The sequence below is a fragment of the Protopterus annectens genome, chromosome 1.part0 (genome assembly GCF_019279795.1).
Source record: "Protopterus annectens isolate FY-2018-M chromosome 1.part0, PAN1.0, whole genome shotgun sequence".
Lineage (NCBI taxonomy): Eukaryota > Metazoa > Chordata > Ceratodontiformes > Protopteridae > Protopterus > Protopterus annectens.
The window spans coordinates 359,242,264-359,260,796 of NC_056725.1; the positions used below are offsets into that span (position 1 = coordinate 359,242,264).

Here is an 18,533-nt window from a genome sequence, read left to right on the forward strand (position 1 = left end):
CCCAACGTGTATGTCCCTCACTGGTGCTAGTGTTGAGGAATGAGGCTCCTTGATTACTGGGCCAGTGCAGGGGCATCACACTTACATTTATATAAATGAAAATAAACCATGACAACACAATCTCAGGTGCAAACATTAAACATTGCAAACCATGCTGACACAGCTGTAGCTGTAAACATTACACATCACTTATAATATATCCAGTCATTGTCAGCCAACCATTACATAGCTCATTCAATTCCTGCCTTTGTTTAAACCCCTTTCCTCATCTGCATGTGTCTCATATTTTCCAGTTTTCCTATGTAGTTTGCTCCTACCCTTTTCTACAGATCCCAATTTCAGCTGTTTTTATCATTGTTACTATATTTACTACTTCTAGTAAAGTTGGCCTAGACCTTGACCTCTAATTTCCAGCACTTTCTCCCTTGGTAGCCATTATAATTAGATTCAGCAAGGTCTTACCATGTCTAGGCAACTCTGATCCTGTATCACTGCTCAAAAATATCACTTTCCCAATTTTCTCAGCCAAATCCAACATAAAAGTCTGCAGGGAAACTTTAAAGTATGCTAACCCATTACACTCCCAGAAAACATGCTCCCAGACACCTCTTTATTTCCCATCACACCTCCAACATTTGCTGTCTAACTGAGGAAAAATTCTTTGGAGTCTTCTTGGGGGGTATAAAAATACCCATGCAAACAGATCCCAAATCTTCTAGACCTTGTTGCAAATTTGTGAGACATACATATATCCCCCCATTGTTTCTTTGTGAATTGCCTATCCAGCCTCTCTTCCCAATCTCTTCCTCTTCCGATCAACTCTCATAGCTATCATGCAATATCCTATATGCTGTATTAATTATTCTTTTCTTAATGGCAACTTCTGTTCTAGATCCCACCAAAGACTCTACCAGTGCTGGTCCTTCATTTAGGACCCCTCCTACTTCTTTCTCTTTGCCTATACTCTGATATCAATCCTTGATAGAGAAGGCACTCTTTAACCCGCAGTCCAAATAAGTTCTTGGCATCTTCCCATACCATCACCTTTCTATCTCTAGTCACCTGCTTCAAACACACTGGTTCCCCCACCAGTTCTCTCTAATAAATTTCAGCCCCCTCCTGCTTACTGTCTGTATCCTTAATTGGAGTCATCCCTATTGGCAGAATCCCCCTTCTCCACACCTGTGCTGGCTCACCTCCCAGAACATGTTTTGCTACCTTATGCATACAATATTCTGCATGATTATTATTACTCTCCTTAAAGGTCTGCACCCAAAATCCCAGTCTCTCTCCTTCTCCTGAGCTTCTCCCTGTCTCATCATCATCTCTTTTCACTTTGAATTCTAGTTTTCTGCTTGTGCTATGTATAGGAGCCTTAACTGTGTTGCTCTGAAATACCCCTTCAAATTGGGTAATCCCAATCCCCACTGTTCTATTGGAAGAATAAGCTTATCTCACTTGACTCTTGCCATATTCCCCTTCCAGATAAAATCATTCAGCTCTTTATTAATTGCTATCCACAACTTCTCCTCTGGTTGATAAATATATGCCTGATCTGTGAATAAAACTAAAGGGACTAAAAACATTTTAACTGCTTGTATCTTATTATCGATATCCATATAACAGAGCTTCTGTTTTCTCAGTTTTGTAATATCTTTTGTTTAGTCTCTTCCCACATATCCTTAGCTGCCACACCAGAATCATTTTTAATCCATGCTCCTAAATACTTCATTTTATCATGTCCCCATAAGTATGGATATCGCTGAATCAGTTCTTATGTGGGTACATAATTTACTGCTATTGCCTTTGTTTTAGCTTAATTAATTTTGCATCCCAAAAAGATTTGAAACTGTCTCATTGTGTTCCACAGCACTATAATGTCCCTTTCTGTTTTTTTCAGGTATAATATAATGTCATTTGCAAATAGAGCCAGCTTTTCTTAATTACCATACCAATTATACCCTTGAATGTATGAATCCCTTGTTTTCTTTGCCGATAGTTAAAAATATAATGCAAGTAACAAAGGGGAGAGAGGACACCCCTGCCTGGTTCCTCTGCTCAAGCAGAGATTATCAGAGAGGACCACGACCACTTTCATTTTCTCTTCCGATCCCTTATATAGCTTCCTAACCAACCTTATAATTTTATCAGGGAATGCAAATGCTTCCATTGCTCTGCTCATAAAGTCCTAGCTTAGTCTGTCAAATGCTTTCTTTACATCAGGACCACCAACAACAGTGGCATTTTCTTACATTCTGCTTCCCTCTGGATCATCAGTGTTCTGTTAATGTTGTCAAATGTTTTCCTCCCCTCCACAAAACCACATTGATCCATATCTATCAATTTTGGCATCGCTTTTACCATTCTTTTAGCCATTATAGACATAAACCCTTTATAATCATGGTTAGTATTGAAATGGGCTTGTATGAAGCTGGATCTGATGGATCTTTACCCTCTTTAGGTATTACAGCTACCCCTGCTTTCTTTCAGGATGCTGGTACTTCTCCTCCTCTTAAAATACTGTTAAACAAAACCTTCCAGATCTTTATTAGTTTTTTTCCCTCCTAGCTTTCAAACTTCCACAGGAATACCATCTATTCCTGGGGACTTTCTCATAGATTGGTTATCCATCATCATTTTTATCTCATCTACTCCTATTCTGTCAGTAATTGAGCCTTCTCTACCTCTAGCCTTGGCATATTTAATTATTCCATAAACATTTCCATTTGTACCTTTTCTTGATTTCCATATTTCTCTGCTTTATACAGACTTTCATAGAATTTATAACAGGATCCCTTGTTGTCTTCCTTGTTATAAGCTCCCTAAGCATGGTGACAGCCCTTTCTACTTTCTGTTGTTTTGAGGGGGATGTTGATGCAGGTATGTGATCTGGGAATATAAAGTGGAAAAGGGGACGAAGTTTGAACTAACTTGGTTCACTAGTAGATTGGCTATGTCCTCTGGGATTGAGTATGTGATTTATTTTCTTTACAATTAGCTCCAACTTAGCACAGTTTAAACAAAAATAAAACAACAAAAAAGGATTTCCCTTGAAAAATAGCATCTATTGAGCCACTAGTACTTGCTTTGCAGCAAAAACTCTCTGACTATGCAGCAAAATCTGAGGAAACCGAAAACAGTATCAGTCAAATACTAAGTGAATTGCTCTGAGTAGCAACCCAAAAAATCAACATTGCATAAATCTGGCCAGAGGAAACATACTGGCATGCAAGCATGCACAGCACAGCACAGCCAGCACAGCACAGCACAGCACATTCGATTCTGACAGACTGAAAACATTTTGCAGTTTTGTACAACTGATATACTTTTCTTGAGTTAAGGCACATGAGTGAAAGAGTAAAGCTGATTGAACTGCAAAGAACAGAAACCTAAAGTTTTCAAAGATATTACTATACCAAAATTACAGCATACAGGCTGAGTCCTCAGAGCTACTTTTATTTAACAGTATTTTTTCTGCTTTCCAGTCATTTTACATGAGGAAATTACTAGTATCAGTTTTCTGTTTTTTAACCCTCATTGTCCTTCTACTGTTTCTGTGCTGATGCTACCCCACCATAGAGATACTGATTACATACCTACATTCACTCAAAGCATTCTCCAGCACATACAAACTGTGCTCTAAATCAATGGCAGGCACTATCAGAAGGATTAAAAGTAATCTCCCTAACATGTTCCAGATCCTGAATTTAAATAGCCAAATAGTGAAAAATCAGTAGAATGATGCATTAAATGTGCAGTACTTATTTACAGAAAGATACGAAATATAATCATAATTTTGTAAAGAAAAACTTACCTTAGCAAAATACAGAACTGACTGAAATGCCCAGGTAACTTGTGTTTTGGTGAAGATAAAGCTATTGATGAGGGGAAGATATCAATGATTTCTGAACTTGAAGACCTGCTGTAGAAATATAAATATTATTAAAAGTATCTCAGAAAGGATTCTTCTTATTAGTATTCTAACAGGTACATGTAATGTATTTTCAAAGTAAATATTTCTGTAGACTATCTCCTGCTACTCTTGCCAGATACTCAGACCCCTGCCCCCCTCATCTGGATCACTGGCTCCTATTCTGTACCTGGACTATTAGAAATTACATGAATGATATTTGGGCGAAGAGGAGATGTAAGGCATCTTGATGGCCAAAAGGGATTTTCTTTTTCATACATTCTAGTCTATTTACTATTGTCAATTTACAGCATTTATACCAGCACATGCATACAGCTAGTTGGAGAATACTGTTAAAGTCTGTTTTCCTGTTGTCAGTTCTTCTTCCCTTCTCCAGGACAGAGGAGCTGCCACTGGATACTTCATCCTACTCATTCCAATCTGACCTCTAGCTATGTCCACATCTGAACTTAAGTCTTCGATACCATGAGCAGAATTGCTACTACGGTGCTTATAGACAGTACCAAGAAAGTGGAATGATATCTTACTGCAAAAATATTCAAAAAAGCATTTATTTGAGATGCGTATCTACACTACATTTTGTCAAACTATACGAAAATAAAAAACACTGCCTCATGTTAATTTGCCCTTCACATAAGTACTACACATTTCTGAATAAACCCACTGATTCCATAAATATATTTGGAATTCTGTTTGTTATATTTGTGAAAGTTACTTTTCATAATTCTAAAAATTAAAAGCAATAAAAAAGTCTGAGTGGACAATTTTATGATTCTTAAAGTTCAAATGCAGAATGTAACACTGCAGGAAGATTCTGTTTTAGTTTTCTTTCAGTGGTTCAGAGTTCATATCTGACAATTCAGCGGATGGTAAGCCTTGCACTTATCCATGGCAGCAGGGTAGGAGTAAAAAAAAAAAAACAAGAACCATCTGAGGAAATAGAATACAGGCTAAAAAAAAACAACAAAATAACTAGCCAATATATAGTTTATTTAAGATATGAATCTTAATATTTACCTCATTTCACTGGTGGAAGCTGGTAGTGTATTGGTTTCTGAGGATCTCCAAATAAAGTCATCTGTATCCTTCACTTTGTCCAGAAACAGAGCAGCAAGCATCCTAGTTTTTTCTAGGCCTCTTATTTCCATTTCTTTGTTACGTCTGTCAATGCTGGTCAGGTCCACTAGAAAGCAAATAGTTTATGATATTGTGTATCTGTGATACAGCAGTGTGGTTACTCAATGCCAATTATTTTTTCCTTTTCCTTAATTGGTAGAACACACCTTTGTCCATAATCTTTAACAGAATGAAAAGAGATTATGTAAGGTTTGACAGTACCTCATTATGTCATACTGATCTACTTTACAATTCAGACAGAGACACATAACCTATAACGCTTTATTGAAAAAATAGTTACGCAGTCATATAGCAAATCTATGATCACATCAGATAATCTCGTTTCCTTTATCTACCTTTTTATCTTATTAAATGCAAAAATCCAAAGTGCTATAACAGAAGCAGTAGTCCAAATAACAATAATATATTTTACAGTCATTATTGAAAGGCTGCTGTCATTTCTAATTTGTTTTGCATACTTGTACTATAAGACATTTCTTTGACACAACTGGACTAATGATTAATCCATCCATTTTTCATATACTTGTAGCTTGTGAAGCTCATGGTGGTAGCAAGCAGAGAAGGGCAGACCAGGCTTCGTTTTCTCAGATAGGTCTGTGGAAGAGTTTATGGAGCAGTAGTTCTGAAACCTGCAACAGGTGTATATTGCAAAACTTGATTCTATTACAACAGCTTCTTCAGATTTAACAAGAGCCTGTGGTCACTCCACCCACTCCCAATATTGACGATACAAGTTTTAGCCTCTTCCTTCAGAGCCGTGGTGATCAGATACAATCTTATTTGGTTCTTGGTATTTTTCAGTTTCTGGATCCTGTGTTTTTGATTTCTTAGTCAAATGTTGGTATAGTCAACAGCTGTTTTTGTCACAATCTGGTCGACAAAAGAGCTGGTCAGCATTGGTGTGAGATTTCTATAACACAGGGCTTGGGGAATATGGCTTTTTCTTGGAATTGTGCAAACCCACAATTGGAATATTTAAATAGTGGGCATTAGGAGGCTGCAGTGGGGCTTACCCCCTTATGAAAAACATTATTTTTAGTTGCATGCTCTGAGGTTATGTCTTGGAACATGTATGGATTATTATCAATTTTTTTTCAATAATTTTGTGTCAATGTTAAAGATGTATACATTATGTAGTCTAGACATTTCCCAGTATACTTTTATCCCTCTCTCTCTCTCTCTCTCTCTCTCTCTCTCTATATATATATATATATATATATATATATATATATTATATACATATATATATATATATGCAGGATACTTGTCTCTAACCCTAACAAAATCTCAACAGTAGGAACTCTCTCTTGCAGTACCAGTGACCAACTTCCAGCCTATATAATTCTACAACCAACACAACACCCTCTCAACACCAAATTAAACAGACTAGAAATCTAAGTAACTTTAACCCAAAAATTCTCAATGAATCCCTTAGAACAGTCAACTGGAATATTCTAAAACTCCTGCCACTTGATGAAGCCGTGGTGTTCTTTAACTGCACATTCCTAACTATCCCCAACAAACAAGCCACACTTAGACAAAAAAAGAGTCAAAATTAAGCATGCCATATGGCTTTACTAAATCTACCAAACAAAATATGAACTCCAGGGTCAAAATATGGAAAAAAATGGCAAAAGTATAAAAATGCCACCGATTTCTTACAATTCAGACAGCTCCGTAACCAAGCAAAGAGCCTAATCATTAATGATAGAAAGGAATACTATCTAAACCTTTAAAAAATCCCAAGCAAAATCCTAAGAAATTTTGGAACTCTATTTCATCTCTAATTAACCCTGGTACCAATAGCCACCCATGCCCATTCCCCAAGAAAACTGCCAGCGAAATAGCCACAATTTTCAATTCACATTTCATCGACACCATAGGCAAACTCACCGCTACTTTTACCCACACTAATACTAGCAGTTCTTCACTTTCACATCCCTCTCTGGAAAACAAACCTAACTCTTCTACCTTTTCTTTCTCTCCCATTCCCATTACCACCATAACTAGACCTCCTCAAACTGAAACCTGGCTCATGTGCCCCTGATAACTTACCCCAGAATATCTCCAGATATCAGCAAGATCCATTGCCTATCCCATCAGCATACTTCTCAGTAGGTCTCTCCGAGAGGCTTATGTTCCTACAACATGGAAAAAAGCATTTATTCTCCCACTCCATAAATGCAGTAACAATACAGACATATCTAACTTCAGAGCCATCGATATTCTCTCTCCTATCTCAAAAATTCCTGAGAAATGCATTCATCATCAACTTCTAGACTACCTACTACTAAACAAACTCCTGTCTCCAACTCAGCATAGGTTTAGGCCTGGCCACAACACTATTACCACCCTTATTTCTTTTATGGACAATATCGATCAAGCCAGAAATAATGGTAAATTTGTATCCTCTATATTCCGTGACCTTTCAAAAGCATTTGATACGGTCTCCCACCCCTTACTCCTCAGCAAACTCTCCACCCTCTGTATCTTCCCCAACCCTAAACTGGTTCACAGGCTATCTAAAAGATAGACAACAATCCACTAGATGGCTCAACTCTTTCTCTCCATTTCTTAACTCCTCTACAGGTGTACCCCAAGGTTCCATTTTAGGACCTAGATTATTCAGTATTTTTATAAATGACTTCCATACCAACCTTAAACATGGAACTGTTGTACAAAATGCGGATGATTCAATCATTATTTGTTCTGTTAAATCAACTGCAGAACTCTTGCAGATGACCCAGAATGTCCTTACCACCACCGAAAGCTGGATGGCTAATAATCATCTAGCCCTAAACCCAAACAAAACTAAATTGTTACTATTCACCCCCAAGAAAAAATATCTGTGAACAAGACAGATTTCACCATTCACTCCCAAACCAACTCTACCATAGAGGTTGTCTCCCACACCAAGTTGCTAGGAGTCATCCTCAATGAAAACCTGACATTTGACCTCCACATTCATAATAACATAAAAAACAAACTATAAGCTAGGCACCCTCTACCAACAAAACTACTATATTAACTACTCTAGTAAGCGAACTCTTGCCTTAACCTTTCTCTTACCTTCATTCCTCTATGGTGCTACTCTTCTCATCAATATCCACTCCACCCTAAAAAACAAGCTTGAATCATGTTACAACAAGGTAGCCACATTTGCAACCAACACAAAATATTCTTCCCATCACTGCATTCCCTTAAAATCACTTAAGTTGACTAGAACTCCCTCACCAGCTAACCCACCTGCAACTCATCACAGCTCACAAAATCATTTACAAACCCTGAGACTGCCTTGCCCTCTCTTCCATCCTAACCCATTACCACTCAAATAGACCACTTAAATCCGAAAATCAACTTTTTCTGCAAGTAGACATACCCAAACTTCCTGCTGGAAAATTGATTTATTCTTTCTCTATTGCCAAGCAGAGGAACACTCTCCCATTAGCTATCAGAATCTCCAGTAGTATCTCTTCCTTCAAAAAATCTCCGCGGCATCACCTCTCCACACTATGGCAGTGTAATTCTCTCAGCTCTCACCCATTCATAACCTAACTATCTATATTCTAAGTTTGTTCCTCCTCAAATTTACATCCTTACTATTGCAAACTTTCTTTTTCTCTAGTCAAAACAACTAATTTATCTCTCTTTCATCTATCCACTGTCACCCTTTCATCTATCCACACCTTTCTTTCCACTCTTCTGCCTATAACACCAAAATACCTTCAGTATACTGCCAAGATATCATTTTCTTCAGTATACTACCCTAAGAGTACAATAATTTAATCACATTACAAGTTTGTGACTCTTAACCAATAAAAATATGTACATATCAGGCATTTGCACACTTTCAACTTTTGTATATTACTGTCTGTTTTGTTATATTGCTTGTATATTCAAATTGTTTTATTTATATTTTATGTATTCTTATATTGTAGAGCTTTTCTCCCCAGGCCTGCACTGAAAATGGGTTATTTTGGCCCAGTGGACTTTCCCGGTAAACAAATGCCAGTAAATATATATATATAGACACACACACATATACATACATATGGGTCTATAAAACTATATAATCCTATCAGAACCTAAAGTCTAACAACTGAAAAAAATAAAACAATGTACAAGCACAGGAATCTGTCTAGTTCCAACTTCACCACCATGAGTGTTGAGGAAAAAATAAAAAAAAAACAGAGAAACTAATGGGCTTAAAACTTTGTTGATGAGCTCAGTCACAATAATTTCCAAAAATAATGAAACCCAGGTAGTGTTCATGGGTTCATAGGTTCATAGGTAGGTACTAGGCTATTAGCCCTATGGCCTATACAAGCCTAGCCAAAAAGGTACTCTGGCTTTCGCCACACAAGAAAATTATTTTCCTGTGCCCCTGTCAAGCAGAGCCACAGAAGTGATCCCCGTGGTGAATTTCCTATTACCCATCCAGTCATCAAGATTTTTCTTGGAGTGCTAATGAGGAGCTCTGTTTGACATAGATATGTAGTCTGTTCCAGAGTATGGGAAGTCTCTGGGACAGGAATCTATCCTTCCAGCATGTTCTGTTTATTGTGGTGACAAGGTTTAGGTCCCTAGAGCATGTAGCTCAGAGGGATTGGGATTACTTTAAGTGGAGCTTGTCCAACAGATCTGGGTTTGACATAGCTTTGTATGTTAGGCAGAGATCACCTCTGAGTAGGCGATATGCGACGGAGTAAAGCTGGAGTTTTTTGAGATGGTCTGCATAGGACATCTGTTTGAGGCCAGTAATCCTCTTTGTGAGGTATTTCTGTGGCCTTTCCAGTTGTTGTAGATGTCTTGTGAGGTACATACCAAAAGGGGTGTTGTACTCTATAATGGGTCTAATGAGTGATGAGTAGAGGGGAACAGTGACCTCTTTTTTTCTGGATGAGAAACCTTTTGTGATGAGGTGTGCCACATAGAAGGGTTTCCTGACCACTGTGGCGATGTGATTATCAAAGGAGAGACTACTGTCCACCTGTGTGCCAAGGTCTCTTATCACACTTTCGGTGTTAAGTAGACTACCGCCTATGTGGTAGTTCATGGGTACAGTTTTTACCAAAGGGGATGACAATGCACTTTTTGGCATTTAGCTTTAGGCCATGGCTTTGGCACCAGGCATCTGTCTCAGTGAGGCCCTTTTGTAGGATGTCCACATCGTTAGGAGTTTCGATTATGGCTCCTAGTTTGCAGTCATCTGTGAACTTAGTTAGCCAAAGACCTTCTGTGTTAGCCTGTACTTCAGAGAAATAGATACCAAACAGGAGAGGACCCAGGACTGAACCCTGTGGTACTCCACTTGTCACTGGTCTGAAGTCTGATTTGGAGTCTGCTACTTTCACAGTGTGGGTTCTGTCCATGAGCCAGTTGGCAACCCATCTTGTGACATAGGGATTTATACCTAGTTTAGTGAGTTTATCTGTAATTCCAGAGTGGGGGATGATGTTGAATGCCTTGGCGAGATCTAGATAGACTGTGTAAATCACCTTACCCTCATCTATGGCTTTCCAAAGCAATAAGCCTTTATTTGTTACAGAAAAGTGATGCTCAGTAACAAAAAATCAGAAGTATTTTAACAATGTTAACTCCTACTCAATTCCTAACCCATGTCCTCAGTCCTATACACTAAATGAAACTGGGAAAACATTATTTTTGGAAGCATTGCCTTTTCTAAGGACTGATATATTATTGAAAAGTGTTTTCTAATGTGTGGTTAGATTTGGTTTTATTAGTACTTTGAGAGCATTTAAGAAAGGTGAAAGTCATGTAAATACAGGCAGAAATGCAATAGGAAACAAAAAGGTAGATTTATAACTTAATGCATTTAAACTACTAAAAAGGTAGGAGATTGAATAAATGAGAGTGGAATAACCAGGAATAAGTGAAAGGGGATTATGATGACTACAGAAAACTATAAGGATCAATCAGAGGAGGTTAGAAAAGATTGTGCAGAGTGATTAGAAAGAAAATTTGTAAATGAACAATATGAGGACATCTGCATTTTAGAATAAGCAATATGTCTTGTGAGAAGGATTGTCTGGATGAAATTAAAATCCAGTCCTCCAGCTACTAGTTTGAATGTTTTCAGACTTGGATGGATGACAGGACCCTTGTTCTTTGTTAATAATTCCACAAGGAGAGGGAAACCCCAGGTTTGTCCCCTGCTCTGTGGTAGAAGCAAGGAAAACAAGTGCTGCCTGGGCCTGTAAGAAGGCATGAGAATAATTTTTAGCCTGTCTAACTCCACTTTTTGCAATACCATCGGGCTCAGGTATGGCTGGAAAGGCATAAAGGAAGAGGTCTATTCATTTGAAGAATAAGGTGTTTGCTGTCCTTGCCTCTTTCTGCTGGGCTTTAGAGCAGCATTTGCTTAATTGCTGTTTTCTGCAGAAGCAAAAAAGGTGTGTTTCTGGCACACCTAATTTGTGTGTCAGATCCAGGAAAACTCCCCTTTTCAGCATACATTTGTTGTGGTGTAGGAGATTGTTGCTCGTGGTGTCTGCTAGCTGATTGTCCTAAGACAGAGTGCAAGAGGCTATGGGGGTGACTCCTGTCTGATTGGCCACCTGCCAAATTGGTATTGCCTGTCTGCAGAGAGGGTGAGAGTGGGACTGGTACCCCCATGTTTGTTTATAAGCCACATCACTCTGGTATTGTCTACCAGAATTAGAAGGGTTTCAGGGATTGGCTGCTCTTGAAAAGTTTCTAATGCTCATATAACTGCCATCATCTCTTTTAAGTTGATTCAAATATTTTCCTGATGCCTGTACCATGTCCCTTGTACCTTGAATTTGGCCAGTTGAGCTCCCCAAGCCAGATATGAGCTGTCAGTTGTCAGGATCTGGGTTGCTTGTTGTAAAAGGAAGGAAGCCTCATGAATTTTTTAAGATGTTGTTTTCCCACCAGTGCAGCTCCTTTTTTAGGCAGAGAAGTAGTGGCATGGGAATCTCCAGAAACTGTTAGTGCAGAGGCCAACAGTTCTTCAAAAAAGACTGTAGCTTCATCATGTGGAGATTTGACATGGGAATCATTAAGATGCCAGAAGCAATAACCTAGGATCCTCAGAAGCTCCCTTGCTGTAATGGCCTTATTGGGAGAGGAAGGAAATATTGTCCTCTGGAAGGAAGGCCTTTTGCTGAAGAGATCCAAGACTGACCACAGGAAGGAGGTCTTGATAGTGGGGGACAGCTGTGATTTCTGGATGTTTAAGGTTTTTCTCACTTTTTTGAAGCAATCCATGGTGATCTACATAGATGGCAAAAATTCTGTAGGGGACCGGGCTTGGATGAGAAACTCATCCAGCTAAGGATTGATGTGGACTCCCAAGACCTACAGAAGGCCATGACTGGTACTAGATATATGGTGAAAACCCTGGGACTAGCATAAAGCCTAAATGGTCAGGCACATAATCAATAATGGAATCCCTTTGCCCAGAAGCACAAGAATCTTCAATTTTCTGGAAGAATAGGAGCATGAAGGTAGGCATCCTTCAAATCCAGAGTCTTTATCAATGCCCCTGGGAAAATAGGAGGTAACAGCTTTTGAAAGGTCAACATTTTGAATTTTGTACAACCAGGAATGTGTTTATTTTTTGCAGATCTTGTATAGGTCTCCGGGTGCCTTCCATCTTGGGAACTAAGAAGAGGTGGGAGTAGAAGACTTTCCCTATCTCCTCCCTGGGTCTTGCTTGAATGGACACTTGTAATAAGAGGTCCTGTAGGACAGGAGGTATCAGTTTCTCTTGCTGCTTTGGTGGTGGGAGAATAACTGAGAATGGGGGGGTCCTCCAAAACACTAAGGCATACTCATTTTTGATGATATGTAGGACCCACTTGTCCTGGGTTATTGTCTTCCATTGGCTCTAGAAGGAAGATAGCCTTCTACTAGGAATGGAGAGGTGGGATTTGGGGCCAGGGGAGGGAGTTGCTGATAGTAGTCATAGCTGTTCCCCAGAAGCAGCAGGGTCCTTAAACCCCTAGGTCTGGTACATAGTATGGTTTGCCACTTTCTTTGGTATCTTGCTCTTTTACTCCTTGACTGCTTGTTTTTCTTCCTCTCTTTGGAGGAAAGAGCCAGGATTTGCTGGGGGTAATTTCTATTGTATCTAGGGATAGGAGATAAAAAAAACTCCTTGACAGATTTCATATTTTTTCCTCTATAGTCCAGTTTTTCAAACACCTGCTTAGCTGGGATCCAAACAGAGCGACTTCTTATTTAAGGGAGCATAAAGAAACTTTGCTTAAAATTGATGAGATGGACGTTTAGTCCTCAGCCAGGTATGTCTGTGAGTGACTGGCCCTGTGCCAGCTGCTCTGCATAATGCATCTATGACATCATAGCTACATTTCAGTATGTGTCTGGAGATCTGGAGGCTTTCATTGCACAAATCCAAAATGTTCCTGTGGAGGTTGTTATTCTTTAACCCCTTTGCCTTAGATTTGTTTTGTTCGTCTAATGTGTTAAGGTATTTGAGCCTATGGAGCTAGCAGTCTGGAGCTCTCATGGTTAGGGTGGCTGAGGTGTAGGGCTTCTTGCCAAATCTGTTAAGCAGTCTGTTCTCTCTGTCATTTGGCAAGGGGTTGTTGGCCGTTTTCCAATTAACTCATGTGGAGGATTATAGGGACACCACTGCTGGTTTCACCACTGGGTTTTTATAGATAACTTGTGTGTATCAAGAACTCTGTAATAGCAGTCTGGCTTTCTAAGGGCAGGAACTATGAGACAGGTTACAAAGATACGTCATTAAACACAATCATTCAAGACCTCATGGACTGGAAGAATCATTAAAGGTTTGTGAATAGTAAGGCTCAGAAGCTTTCTAACATTTGCTTGAACCTAGGAGAATTCCCTAGTTTCCTATTTGAAGACTTCTTTCACCTTAGTAAGGGTATCTACAAAGGATACATTCTTATGTGGTGAGACTGAAGATAAGATGTCTTCAGAATTTGAGACAGTACACTGCTGAGTAGGAAGTTGATGCCCATAAACCATCTCCTCCTCATTCACTGACTCTGTGGAGTCATATTTTCTCTGAGGGGAAGTGTCCCTTTCTCTTTAACCAGGTGAGACTCTTTTAGCAGAATCAATTTTCAGGGTTGACTGCCTAGACTTCATGAAGTCCTGAGTCAGCCTGACCAAGTCCTTTGATGAGACCTGGGAAAAAAGGGCCAGGGGCTTCAGGAAGCTTAATCTGGGGCAAACCTATTTGTTTCTCGGGCTTTGTGGCTCTTGGTTTGGAATAGACCTCAGCTGTGTATGGACAGCCACCACCTCAATTGGTTTCTAGGTAATTCTTCTGTTACTCTCACCAAGGGGATACTACCATCACCTTCAAGCACCAGGATCCTGGCACCAGAAGCTGAATACTGTAATGTGTTCTTAGACCAAATCAGTGTTGGTCTGGCATCAGGATATGAAGACTGGGCTAATGTCATGATGCTCTCCAGATGGATTGCACCAGATGACCCAGGTCTAATAGGTGTCAGAAAAAGGGGCTGCAAAGGTGCCTCACTTGTGTCGGAGGTAATGAGTTTCAGTGTTATATGATACAGAAATGTAATCTGGTTCTGTCATGTCCTTCTGCTTTATCTTTTTTTGCTTAGTTCTTATTCAGGATAATGGCCTGTGATCCATCAGATGCCATGGCATGTGAAGGACCAGCCATAACTGTATCTAAGTGTTGTTTAAGGGACTCAGCACTGTGCTTTATAGCTTTAACCTCTTATATAAAAGACAGTTAGGGGCATTATACTGAGGCCCAAGGTAAAAAAGGCGATAAGAATGGAAATCCTTCTAGGGTGTTTTCTTCCACAAGAAATGCAATTGGTAACTTTTTTTTTTAAATTAACAAAAGCCATAGAATATTGTAAGAAAATAAGGAATATCCCCAATGAGGTACTTATCTATAGACATTCTGGTAGAACAGGATGACCAGTGGATTGAAGATCTTGAGTAGCATGGTGTTGCATCGGACTACAGGGAAAGAAAGTACTGAAGATGGTATCAACTAACGTATCTCTTTTATCTAAGACCTCCTGATGTCCAACAGCAAGGGATGTTGGCCAACCTGGGGAAGAGAAAAGACTCTAGTATTCAGGCTGGCTGCAGGGTTCTGCAAGGCAGAAATCATAAGAACCAGTACTGCAACTTTGACTATGAAGCTGGAAAATGTTAATACAGTTTATTTTCCTTTCTGTTACTATATGTATGCATATATCTTAAGTGATACTTTAATAAAGGTGTTTAAAATGAAAAAAAAAAAAAAAAAAAAAAAAGAAAAAAAGGATGAGGGACAGATGTGGATTAGAAAGGGTAAAAGGAAGGACTTTTTTCTAACAAGAGTAGAAGTTTAGGGAAAAAGCTTAATGAAGTAAACATGGTATTTGGGTTAGAGAGTATATGTACTGCAACTCTAATGGAGACATTGGTAACATAGTACAACAGCAAAAAGAACACAAATATTTCATGACGTGTTGTACAAAAAATAGGATATGTGAGGAAGGGGATATTTGATTATGCAGTTAAAAGATGGTGTTATTTCTGTAGCTGTGGATAAAGGAAAGAGTAGCAGTGTAAGTAATAAGTTGCAAATTTATAAAGATCTGTTGCAAGAAGTTGAGCTACAACTCTCCAACAGCAAACTAACAAGAGTCCAACATCAAAGCACACACCTGATGAAGCTGTGGGAGACATGCCAAAAAAATTGCTTTTGGCAACCCCTCATCCAAAACTTAAGTGAGAGGCTTTATCTCCCCACAAACAGTAACTTATAAATACTAATTTCCTGGTCACATGACCACTGAGAAAATAGCAACACTAAGTTGAGTGTTAATAGACAAAACAAACAAACAGAAAGACAATTATAATATTGAGTAGAAGTGATTTGCATAAAAATATTCCAGGCTTATGAATTTGGGAAACTGAGATTAACCAGATAACATTCTGTTTTGTTGCCATTCACTGACTAGTAGATTTGGAAATGTATTATTGGAGATAACATTGTTCATTCCAGGGTTATGGTAGTATGCAAATCTCAAAATGCAAGTTTGTATGATGACTTTATATTTAAGGATGGGTGAATGCTGTGGTGACAGTATACATGTTGCATGTATAGTTAACATATGGGATTTTAATCCATCTCATATTGACTGGAAAAGAAGGACATTTATGGTCCGTGGCAGATTAAGTGCTCCACGGGCTTTGGGCAGTTTTCAAACCATAGGCCTCTCAACCACTTGCTTGGACTACACATAAATGCCTGTTTATTTTGTGTTTACCTTCCTGGTTTAAAACCAATCAAATTGCTGTCATTGAAATTCACCAATGTTCATATCAATTAATTTGCAATGAATTGACAGTGTAAACCTCATAGGTCCAACTGAGATAAAAAAAGGTCACAGTAAAGGATTGCAACTTGCTCTACATAATCTTTGCATGCATACTAGTCCTGCAAAGCCAGACTAATGACTATTTACCTTGATTGTTAATGCCAAAGTTAGCTATTTTCATGCACAGTCAGGTCCAGAAACTATTATTATAATAGCCTCATTACTGACTGTGAAGAACTCAATTAGCCTCATTGCTGACTGTGAAGAACTCAATCTAGTTGTGGTAAAAATAAATAAATGATTATCGACTTAGTAATCTATACATATCTCACATATGCAGACAGGCACACACACACACACACACACACACACACACACACACACACACACACACACACACACACACTCACACACACACACACACACATATACAAATACTGCTTTACGTTGACACACCACTATGTCAATGGCAAAAGCATCGATCACTAAAGGTTGACATTTACATGCTGTTAGTCAACTGTGCATGTGCAATGAAAATCCTCACTGCATGCCAAAGAAAAAACTTGATTTTGTACATGGGGCAAGCCTCCTTGCATCTGTCACACCTCCTTCTATTTATATATACTAACTCTGAGATCACACAGTCCCTGGGGAAAGGGAATATTCCCCCCACCTGGGGATTCTCGATCTATCACACCTGTTGATCATCTGCATATGTTGACATGCAACAACAATCAAGAGCAAAGCCAGAATATAATGAGGGGCAAAAGCCCAAAATCAGAGACAGGGTTCTCTAATATATTTAGAAAAGTGTTAGAATAACAATGTTTACATCACAATTTTTACATCAGCATGCATTTTTGAAAGATATGAAGTCTGTATTTATTTAATAACTACAATATTTGGTGATTTGCCAGAAACCACAAGTCTTATGAAGAATAGACCAGAAAAATTAACAAAATCAGAAGTGTTCTGGGAAATCAGTAAGAGCTGAGAGCTATGCAATTTCATTTTTGTTTCCCAAACAGTAACTGCAAGTACTCCAACTTATTTGACACACCTGCAAAGCCAGATGGTTACCATCAACAAACAGTCCCCTCCCGCCAAGCAATTATAATTGATTTGTTGTGCACATCTCATCTGGTCTTATATATTTAAAAAAACTCGATAGATTAACAGACTTTTATATTGGCAAGCATTTTCTGAAATATATCAAGTCTGAAAAGTCAAATGTCTGTCATCATTCAGTGACTGTAATCCTCAGTGATTTGCCAGAAAACCACAAATTCTATGTGGCAAAAGCCAAAAAAATATGAGACAGTCAGAGAATCAGGGGCAGTTTCAATTTTGTTTCATAGAAGAATAATTTTCAATGTGTTTCATACAGATGCATTATATTCTTGTAAAGCCAGACTCTAAAATGTCAAAAGGCAGAAGGGTACTTTACTTTCATCCACAACCAGTCCCTTATTTAGTGACTGCAATACTCAATGATTTACCAGAAAACTACAAACTGTATGAGTCACAGTCCAAAAATATAAGGTATAGTTAGGAGCATCCTGTGAAATAAGGGATAGTTTCAACTTTGCTTCACATAAATAGTTGCCATAGAATAACTATTCCAAATATTTCATACAAGTGCTTACCAGTCCTATAAAGCCAGACTTGAAAATAAGCAACCAACAGAAAGATAAGTTGCTTTCAACTGCAGCCAGCAACACACCCCCCATTCACAGATTGCAGTCCTAAATGTTTTGCCAGAAAACTGAAGACTTTATGAGGCATAGACCAACAATATGAAGTTAGGGACTGTTTCACACAGAAACAGTACTCAGAAGGTAAATATTTTACCATGTTTCACACAAATGCAGTCAGACTTTATTAGTCTCATATACTTGCTCAAGATTTTTGGACAAAGTCAAGGGACAAAAACTGAAAATCATGGAACATTTTCAATTATGACAACAAGAGTTAAAAGAACAGCACATTTTGCATCATTATGCATTTCCAGAACAATAAAGTATGAAACTCTAATGCATGCCATTATTGACTGACTGTAGACCTCTGTGATCTACCAGATTATCAACATTTTATGAGGAGCAGGATGTTGTGTAAAACTAGTGACA

The 18,533-nt window shown here is 38.6% G+C and overlaps 1 protein-coding gene across 2 annotated transcripts in view; it reads right to left on the reverse strand.

The window, feature by feature from the left end:
* ABCG8 (ATP binding cassette subfamily G member 8) overlaps positions 1–18,533 on the reverse strand; it is a 645,419-nt gene that overhangs the window by 306,423 nt on the left and 320,463 nt on the right. The window contains exons 7-8 of one of the 2 annotated variants that reach the window (XM_044060063.1): positions 4,949–5,114; positions 3,815–3,919 (exon numbers count right to left, since the gene is read on the reverse strand). In XM_044060063.1, the coding sequence (XP_043915998.1) occupies positions 3,815–3,919; positions 4,949–5,114 (271 nt within the window). Of the gene's footprint in view, positions 1–3,814; positions 3,923–4,948; positions 5,115–18,533 lie in introns of both variants that reach the window. The other variant, XM_044060055.1, reaches the window with a different exon arrangement.